This window comes from Branchiostoma belcheri, unplaced genomic scaffold (genome assembly GCF_001625305.1).
Source record: "Branchiostoma belcheri isolate BF01 breed outbred unplaced genomic scaffold, Haploidv18h27 scaffold124, whole genome shotgun sequence".
NCBI lineage: Eukaryota > Metazoa > Chordata > Leptocardii > Amphioxiformes > Branchiostomatidae > Branchiostoma > Branchiostoma belcheri.
Genome location: NW_017802647.1, coordinates 588073 through 598715, shown reverse-complemented (window position 1 = coordinate 598715; position 10643 = coordinate 588073). Strand labels below are relative to the sequence as shown.

The window sequence follows — 10643 nt, the reverse complement described above, 5'->3', positions numbered from 1 at the left end:
AAAAGAATCATGGACCAGGCCACTTATGCTGTAGCAAATAACCTTTTGAAAAGTCAAGATTGCCATAAGCCCAATCCTTGCTATCACTGTGTATACGTTACAGTAACCAAAAACATTTTGTAAGTACATTTAGGAATCTGCCAACAAGTCTTGACTTGAACCCCAGCACATTCCACTCCCACAAAGGTCGCCCTTGCCTTGAAGTGGCTTACTCTTCAGAGAATTGGTGGAATAACGTATCAAAATTCCCTCTCTAAATTCCAAAGACGCTTGGGACTCAGCACACAAAAGTCCTTGACATGATACCATGAACTCAAAATAGTCCAGTAGATGCTATCACATCTAGGAATCATTTAATCAACAAGAGTTCCACGATCTCATACCTTCGCCAAATGGTGTTAACTCTTGCGGGTGACAAATTATACAATTTTTATCATTTATTTTGTAAATAAGAGCCTCATTTGCATGGATTATATCAGTTGATCATATTCTCCATCCAATGACAGCCTTATCATAACAAAAAGGCTATTATAGCACTTCCTCATAAATTATGCAAATGAGGTCATGATTGAATAAATTATGTTTATTGATCTTCACTTCACTTCCAAATGTGGCAAGTATGAAATTGGGTGCAGCAGTGACAACTATGGAATTATAAGAATTTGCCATTAATTATAGCAAATTAGGTTCTCATTTACATAATCTATATCCTCAGATGTTTTTCTCGTTCTCAAGTAGATGTCACAAGTGTTTAATAGTTCTATTATCGAACAAAGCAGATTTATAGAATTTCCTCATTAATTATGCAAATTAGCTCCTGATTTGCATAATTGCCATCTGATTATGTCAAGCATCACTTCGACTACATACATGCCAAAAATCACGACAATACGTCAACCAGATCTTGAGTTATCGTCCTTCAAATTTTTTTCAACAAATGCTCCTGCAGTTCCAGAACAAGGCGCTAGGGGACCCAATCTCATGTCACTTCTTCCCTACCCCCAAAGCTATCTACCAACCAAAATTCGTGACCCTAGCATGTCCAGAACATGAGATATCAAAACCGGAAGTTCAGCTGCAGTACCTAGGAAAGCCGCCAGGGGGCCCAGAATCTAATCATTTCTAGGTCTCATGAAGACCTACCCACCTACCAAGTTTCATTCCAATCCATTCACTGCTTCTCGAGTTATCTTGCTAAATTACACACACACACACACACAGACAAACGCTACTGAAAACATAACCTTCTTGGCGAAGGTAATAACCTTTCAAAATGCATGACCTGAACTGTGTTGAAAATGTGTATTCACTAATTGAAAGATGCCTCTTTACAAATATGAAGATAATGTTTGCGACAAACTGTAGGGTAGTTAGAGTGCCAAGAAGGTATTACAGGGTTACCATGCTAGCCACAGGGCAGTTCACAGGGTGACTATGTAACAAAAACAAAACAGTATTTTTCTTACACATCAGTCATTGTCAAAATATGTTTTCCTATAATGTTTCCTATCATGTTTTCCAAGTGATTTGTATAGTACATGTACTACTACATGTATCCGACCAGTATCGCACAATGCTCTTTGAATCCATCCATCTATCCCTACATCCATCCATCCATCCTACATCCATCCATCCATCCCTACATCCATCCATCCATCCATCCATCCCTCCATCCATCCATCCATCCATCCATCCATCCATCCATCCATCCATCCATCCATCCATCCATCCCTACATCTATCCCGCTATCCCTCCTGCCCTCCATCCATCCATCCAAACAAACTTGTGTAGCACAAAGTAGCACAGCACAAATCCCATTGGTGGTGTAGTTATGAACCATCAGTCCCGTTTAATTAACTTTCCACCTGCTGTGGGCTCATCCATGCACCTAATGATTGACAGTCTGTAGGGAGACAGGTGTGGCGAACCATACATTTGGGAAATTTGTGACAACTTACCGGTATGACAGAATACTAGTCAAATACATAGGGGGGTTTGCATTATTCCTCTCTATACAATACAAAATGTAAAAACTTTGCTTTTCGTTACTGTAACTTTGTTAAAAAAATCAGTAATCTTATTCTAATCTATGCAATGAAATCATTTCCACCAAGCTAAAAGAAAACTAAACAGTAAGGGAAAACACTGAGGTTTAGTTACAAAGTAAATTGGAGCTTTTCATCAACACACTTGGCGAGCACACTTGCATGTTCTTGGTCACGTATACCACAATGGGTGACATATGAGGCTAGCAGCTTGAGCGAGATACAACAAGTAAACAGATAAATTACCTGGTTACTTGCACGGTTTAGATATCTGTAAAGGATTATAGATGCATGGGACAATGTAGCATTGCTCTATGATAAGCACCTACATGTACAATGGCACTAATTTGTATTTACGCTCTAACTAGCCTATGTATGAGTCACAATAGGCAGCATAATCTAACATTGTTCAATCGCTGGAGAAAACTACTGTTGTAGGGAAGGAAAGAAAAAGTCTTCTATGAGTTTATTTTGCCTTGTACTCTCAAAATCGTTAACCTGTATATATTAAACATATACAAAGATAAGAGCAATAAAAGGGTTGTAAACATATTTAAAAAATCTAATCTTGACCAAAAAACAGTGGCTGAGCCTATTCATCATAATTGGGTCACTAATTCTGCACTATTGTGCTACCTGTCAACAACTTACAACCTTTCATTCAGTTCTGATGATTTAATCTTTTACAAGGGAATAATGGCAGGCAAGGTGGAGCATCTAATCTCTGTGCATGAGACATTAGCATACATTACTTCATAGCAACCATGCCATAAAAGACCTATTTCACAGCCAGCCTGGCCCATTGAAATGCATGAGATTTCTGATTGGTAATTAAAGCAGCCTGTATGCAAACAATGTCATTACAATTGGCAAACCTTCTATTTGGCTGTTTCATACATGTATGTCAGAAACTGAACAGTATACAGCCTAATAACTATCTCACTTATATGCTTCTACATGTTATATGAAATTATAAAATTAAAACGTTTTTATGTAAGCTTTATTGTAATTTTGAAAACATTTTGAAAAGTTACCACTCCCAATTTGACCTAGAAAACTGACTGACCTATATATATCTGTACACACCTTCTCCATTACTCTAAATTGGACTTCCTCTCAAGCTTTTCATACAGCCTTGATTAGATTGCCTCCACTTCTCAAATCAGCATCTAAACGAGGGGAAAGGTATTGGGGGAATGTGGGAGAATAGATCCGGTTTAAGGTCCCAAGGAATGGTGGGGAATATTGCATGCAGTGCTGGGATCCCAGAGGACTTTATCAAAGGCGAATAAGTGATATGTCAAAAATAACAGCTATGCAGTACAGGGCTCGAAATACTGGGTGCATGTGCACCTTAGTGCACCCAAATTTGGAGCTGTGCACGCAATGTTTTTCTATGGGTACAACAGTGCACCCAAATATTTTTCCAGGTTTACGTAAGATGTTAAATGTATACTATTAGTAATACAGCATATTGTTGACGTCTTAGTGTCAGAAAAACAAGAAAATCCTTGTAGTATTTTTCTTTAAAAATGAAACAATCAGTTTTTGCTGAAATTTCATATGGTGCACCCAAATAATTTTTTGTGCACCCAGTTTTTTAAGTCGGGTGCACCAGTGCACCTATTCCCAGAAATGAATTTCAAGCCCAGCAGTAGCTTATAATCACAGGATAGGAAGACATAGATTTACTACATTCATTCACAGCCATGTCTACAATTTAACATATGTGATGATAACTGATATGAACTAGATTATACACAATGATAAGTTGCACTTCGCACATTTGCCGCGGGCTTTTCTTTTATTAAAATCAATACTATTTGACATTATCAAACATCAATGAATAAACCATAGTCTTTTGTTGAGAGAAAATATAATAACATGAAAAAAATTCTTCTCCTTAGAAAAAAAATTATGTTTCCCTCTAAGTTTTGTCAAGGTTTTCTATATAGTTTTTCAATCAATCTTGCCAAATCTTGAGTCACCACTGCATCCAAAGTTGGCTTGCTTGACTCATAGTATGTAGTAACAGCACAATACTCTATATTATTACCAGATTTGTATCCTAATACAAATGGATTATGTATTGTAATTCCTATAGCTATATTCTTGATGTAAGAAAATGCAGATCTCACAACAGAGGGATATGCATGAAGCCTATCATGCTGTTTATCTGTGCTCTAAATCCAACCTTATTGCACAGCAAAGCGATTACTAGTATGCAGATACCAGAGCAAGTCAGGTGAAAACGTGCTTTGTTGGGGAATACAAGAGCTCTCAGAAAAATCTGGTCTATTGTTTGCAATAATTACATCCTCCAGATCTCTTTCCTAAGTTTCTTTTCAACCATACCGCCATCTTTTGTCCCATTCTTGAGCTAAAGAACCTTCAGAAAAATGGATAGATCAGCACAAATGCTTTGGACACCAGCCTTGCTAAAGAACTGACCAACAGCACCAGTATAGGCACATTAAGGCCACACCAATTTAATTTGATGTTTCTCAGATTCGCCCTATCCATTTTTTTCTGATTTGAAAAAAAAAAAATTTTATTCTAGATCTAAATCAACTACAAAATGCTCAATGAAAGACATATTTTGGCCCCAATGGTTGAAGAAAGTCCTTTTCTTTCTAGTTGTTAAAGTATTTCAATGTAATAGTGCAATTTTGTTTCATTAAAAGTTCAAAATCAACCAGCCTGGTATCTTCATTTCATGGCTCATATTGTAACATTTCTGGCTATCATGGGGTGCCTTGACCTGTTTTTTTTTTTAGCCCTGTCGCTCCATATTTTTTTCTGAAAACATCTGAGAAACAACAAATTAAATTGCTGTGGCCTAATAGGAAATGTTAATTTCTTTCTTTGCGGAAGATTGGAGGTGGAATGAGGAAAGCAGACAATCTGGTTCCTTCACTACCTTCATAATAAACACTTCAGGGCTTGGTCACTAGGGACAAGCAGAAGTACACATCATACACTTGATTAAATCAACACAAACACTTGCTGAGAAGTGTATCAAAGAAACATCCCCTGGCCTGGAGTGGAAATTTGCAGCATTAGGCCACAGCAAGTAATTCTTATGGATGACATCAATGCGCGCATTAATTTTCGCCTGATTTTGGAAAGAAAAAAAATTGTTGCCTTCTGACAGTGGTCAACATGCCAAAAATGGGCAAAGATGTCTGTTGCCATGCTGGAAGGTGGTTGCCAGATAACTATAAAGAGAGGAGACAAGAAAAGGCTCTGATTTAATGTTTTGTTTCTTACTTTGATGCAGTGATATGTGATGTTGGCTGTGTATATGTGATGTTCCCACCGCATAAAAACCATTTGTACAATGATTGAGTCAAAATTTTAAAATGTAGGAACCTTGTTTTTTTAGGCTGCCTTGTTTTTTTTTTCGCCCGCTCACATTAGATTTGGAGTCTGTGGAAGATGTCATCCATAAAATTTACTTGCTGTGGCCTTATAGAAGGACTAGGAAATAGAATGTAGATGGGATTGCCAGACTTGGGGAGTGCTCTCTATTTCCATCACAAAGACCAGGACTGATCCTGCCGCCCCTGTAGCATGTCATGACATGTGGTGCCCCGCTTTCAACACATGATAAAGGACTCCAGCAGAACAACAACTTATCAGTCTCCAGGCCAGGGGACCCCTGAAGTCCTGCTAAAGAGCAGAACACCTTAAAAACTGTCAGAAACATCTGCCACTTTGAGAGTGCGGGTTTCTAAAGATATCTGTTGACGCACTTCGTTTCTGTCTATTCAAATCCTTTACATTGGTCTTAATTGTGATCACAAACACCCATTATCAAAGAACATGTTTGAGAAGACAATAGAGTCTGGACCTTTTCTTCTTGCAAATGATAAGACTAGCTGCTTTGCTTTGTTGTGCAATGAAGTTCATGTTGAAGTTACGAGTAGATTTCTCCATCTGCAACACCTCACATCAACAGCTGCTCTCTTTATCATGTAAATGATGAAGCAATAGTTATAAACTCATTGATAAGGCCATGATATTTCAAGACAATCAGAGATCACCACAAGTCAATCATCACCTCATTTGGAATGTGTATCTATGAAAATAAAAGGATGTAAACCTTGCATTTAGAAGGCCAATGTCTGACAGCTGTAGACAAACCATTGTTGAACTTGAAAAGAACAGATTGGCCAGTCAATAACTCAACTAGCCAAACAAGACAACTGTTTTTCACACTATCCTATGGTGTTAGGATAACATCTAACACCTACAGAAGACCAGTCCAACTACATTTCCTAGCTGCGTGCCAAGTTCTGCTAAAAGCAGCTTACCAGAAGGTAACGCGAGATGTCAAAACTTAGAAGGGCATTTTTGTTTACGGGGGTGGGGAGGGGGGCTGTATCTGTCCCACGGGCTCGCTTCTTTGGATTCGTTCCGCCCGCAGCAAAAACTGATAACAAGGTTGGAATGTGAGCTGCATCGGTCCTGCTTTTGTATTTGGTCTATATGGTAACCTTAATAGAGACTGAGCCAAAGAAATATGGGCTCAAAAGCTTGAAGCAGGCATGCAAAAAAATTAACATTTTGGAGCGTACAAAAGCGTCCATGTAGTGCTACAAAGCAAGGTTAATTTTGGGGCTGGCATCCGAATACCATCCCGAATAATGCCCCCAGAACTCTTCATACTAACTCACCACAGCCGTATCCAAAAGGGGAATCGTTTGCTCCGTCATCCAAGCCACTCAGAATCTCCTGCTTTCCGACATCGCTGTCTCCGACGAGGAGAAACTTCAGCAGATAGTCGTAGTCCCTCTTCGGGCTACGAGTCGACATGGCCCCGAAGGTTCTCCTTGGGTTTCCCGGGAAAATTCAACGTTCAATTGCTACATGTAAAAGACGGGTAGAGGTCCATGGAGAAGGGAACATACCGCTAGTTTCCCTTCACATCCTTGTGTACAGCAGTGAGTAAAAATCTGACGGAAAAACGGCTAAATTTTTGTGGAAAACGCGCGATCCTCGAGGCAGAATTTCGACATCGGCGAGCTCAGAAGAAAATGTTTATCTCAAAAGTAACAGCATTGCGCATGCGGATGTCCCATCATCCATTACGTTCATCATGGCGACCAGAGGGTGGGATTTTCGTCTTTTCGGATGTTTTTTTATTGATTTTAATTAATTTCACAACTTCATAAATCTTCTGTTGACCACTCCTTGTGACGGAAATGTGTGTAGAATCTGGATACGTATTTTTGAGGTGATTGTGTGTTTTTCTTTGCTGCAGGTGAGTTGGAAGGAGTGATATGAGGATGTCAACATCTCTACGTTAGGTCGACGCAACGGGGATCTCTCAAGTTCTTTACCGACGTAATAACGTAACGTTACGGTGCGCTGCGGACATCACGTCATACCAGCACTGCCCAGTCTAGCACATCGCGGCGGCGCCACGGAGGGAGGAACTCGACATGTTCGCCCCGTACGAAGACAAAAAGGCGTCCTTCCTGGACGAAAAGAAGTCCGCTCGCGTCAACAGACAGGAGGAGATACGGAGAGACCACTCTGCTACAAAAATCCAGGCGGTGGTGAGAAGATTCTTGGCCGTTTCCAGCCTGAGGAAACAAACGCAGGGCGATCTACAGTCTCTCATCGGGTGGGCGCGGGAGGTGAGCCCGACTAGCTCTCCCGACAAGGCCAAGTTTGCACCAGCTGTGACCGTCTTCAAGGCCACCGAGAGATTCCTCTACTTCTTTGACCAAAAGAAAGACCATGTCCTGTTCCAGACTCTCTGTCGTTACATCTTGGCCTCCATGGAGGTGGAGGGAGACTCCAAGATTTGGTACGTGTCGCTGGCTCTCAGCAAGGAACATGTGTTGCCATGGATACAGCAGATGAAGAAGCTGCTGTGGCAGTGCTGCTGCTACCTGAAGACGCTCAAGCCGGACAACAATGACCAGTCCAAGCTGGTCAGTCTGTACCTGAACATGGTGGTCATCTTCACCGACACCACCACCTGGAAGGTGTTGAAGATCAAGGGCAGCGAGGCGCTACGCCCGGGGATGAACCAGCTGTGTGCCAATCTTCTCGGACACTTGACGTCCAAGGATCTCTACGTGATCCTGCAGGCTCTACTGAAGAGGGGACTGGAGCGGTCCCAGCCCACGCTGAAGCGAGCAGCACTGGCAGCCATTGTCACCATCTCCATGAGACCTCTCATCTCTACACAGGTAAGTCATGTATATCAGGTACAACATCTTCTGTACAGTTGGCATTCAAAATGCAATTTATTCACATTAGACTACCAAGGGGTATGCTGTAAATTCATATTAAGTTTGCTGCACCTACCATAAATGTACATCTTGTGGGTGATTTAAGATGAAGACTTTGTGGTTGAGACTCTAGAGTGCAATTTCTCTATTGATGGGGGCACCTGTACATGGCAGTGATGAGTTTGTGGAGTATGTACTAGTGACCGTGAAAATCACAAACTAAGAAGTAAAATAGTATTACAAGATATAATTATAGTATAAACAATATATTGAATGTATATATGTATCCGGTTATGGAGGTATGTTTTGAGTGTGTCTGTTTATTTGCTTGTGTTGGTACGTATTTGAGTGCAGTAGACTGACAGGAGGGAGAGGGTAAAATTTGGTTACTGTAGATTGACCTTAAGGTCAAGTTGGAAGGAGGTGAAGGCTGTGCAGGATGGGAGGAAGTGATGGCTCCACTCACTCAAGCTCGTCACCGTCCACAACAACAAGCTAGATCAGCTGCAAGATTTCTGTCATAGCTCTATAGGCCCATGTATGTGATCATAGTCCAACTCTTTGGTTGTGCCAATACTAGTAAATTGTCAAGAATGTTTACAGTTTTGTTGTTGTTTATATGTTGACCAGTTTTCCCAGCACCTGCTGACGGCATTCCTGGTGCACATCCTGTCCCTGCCAGGCCTGATCCTGCACCTGTCCACCATCGCAGAGCAGACACTGCTTCTCTTCAGGAACAACAACGTTCTGGAGAAGAGCATTCGTCTGTTGGAACAGGTATAGGCAGGAGTTCTTCTTTCAGCTGTTTAATGCTTTATTCAATTATGGATACAGGGCTCGAAATTCATTTTTGGGAATAGGTGCACTGGTGCACCCAACCTAAAAGATTGGGTGCACAGAAAGATTGTTGGGTGCACCATATAAAACAAAACCTAATTACAGATCATACTGCTCCTCTTCTGAGCTTGAATCTAAAATGAGAGCTAACTTCAAAATCTGAAACATTACTACAACAAAGATTTTATTATTTTTCTGACACGTAGATGCCAAGATTATCCTGTATGCAAAAATACGTACAAAAATATATGGGTGCACCAGTGCACACACAGAAAAAAGAATGGGTGCACAGCTCCAATTTTGGGGCAGCAATTTGAACCTTGCCATTTTGCTAGGTTAGATTTTTTTGCTGTTGTGCAAATTGGTTATAGTTGGTATAGGTAAAACGTAACAATAGGTCTCTCTATTTTTATCGAGCAACATGCCATTTGAAATTCAGGTCGAGTGAGTTTGAATGCTACTCTCAGACTATGACTTCATACAGTTAATTAACCCATTTTCAACCGGCTAAATATTGATTTAACCGTCGGTGAAAATTGCTGGTTGGCAACCTTGAAATATATGTCCCTGGTTAAAGCGTGCACACTTAGCAGAAAGTAGTATGTGGTTGCCAAATCCTTTAATGTTAGAGTTGGCTGTAAATCAGTTCTTTAGAAATTACCATGTGCATTCTGCAATCAACCCATGTGAAAACTGTGATCAATGTTTGCTTAACCATGCAGTGAATGTACAGACTACCTCACAGACATCACAGGTTACTGTGAATCTAGATTACAACCAAGCCCCTTTCTGGAAAATTCTGTGTAATCTTGTACTGTATCATATGATATTACAGCTGGGGTACCGGTATATTTTAGCAATTATACAATACTCTGCAAAAGTTTCAAACTTGTCAAAAGACCACATTTGTAAAACTCATGTTCTTTAATTAACAGAAAGTAGTGTGTGCATGCCATATCTTTTAATGTTGAAGTTGGCTCTGAATCAGTTTTTTTTTATAGAAACCACCATGCGCACTCTACAATCAACCTGTATGATCAGTGTTTGGTTAGCCATGCAGTAAATCACTGAATGTACAGACTAGCTCACAATGGATACATGCGTCATATTCTACTTTGAATCTAGATTACAACTAAGAGCCTTGTCGGCACCTTTTTTGGAAATTCTGTATCATTTTGTACCGTATCATTTCTTCAAAGAGCAGGGATACATGTGTAGATATTAACAATAATACAATACTCTATCATCTATGCGAAAGTTACAAATTTTACTGAAAACAGCATACATACAAATGTATTTATTTGCAAAATGCTCCTGCATGTATTTTAACCTTGTTTCCACTGCCTAACCCCATAAGCGAAATTTTGGGCCAAATGGCTACCTTAGCAGGGTGGAGGTTAAACCTCTTTGCAAAGGTGCTCAGATAATGATAAAAACTTGCTGCCTAACCCCATAACCAATAACCAAACTGTGTGGGGTCGTGTGGCGTTGTGGTAGAGTGCTCAACTCGGAA

At 40.3% G+C, this 10643-nt stretch overlaps 2 protein-coding genes across 2 annotated transcripts in view; one reads left to right on the top strand and one right to left on the bottom strand.

Moving 5' to 3' along the window:
* LOC109463301 (ras-related protein Rab-40B-like) overlaps positions 1–6993 on the bottom strand; it is a 21398-nt gene extending 14405 nt beyond the window's left edge. The window contains exon 1 of the mRNA XM_019760048.1: positions 6725–6993. Within this exon, the coding sequence (XP_019615607.1) occupies positions 6725–6863 (139 nt within the window). The 5' untranslated portion in view covers positions 6864–6993. The remainder of the gene's footprint in view (positions 1–6724) is intronic.
* An 88-nt stretch (positions 6994–7081) lies between these two features.
* The window catches only part of LOC109463300 (ubiquitin-protein ligase E3B-like), a 21725-nt gene continuing 18163 nt past the window's right edge, over positions 7082–10643 (top strand). Inside the window, 3 exon segments of the mRNA XM_019760047.1 lie at positions 7082–7160; positions 7312–8251; positions 8924–9070. Coding sequence (XP_019615606.1) covers positions 7493–8251; positions 8924–9070 — 906 coding nt within the window. The 5' untranslated portion in view covers positions 7082–7160; positions 7312–7492.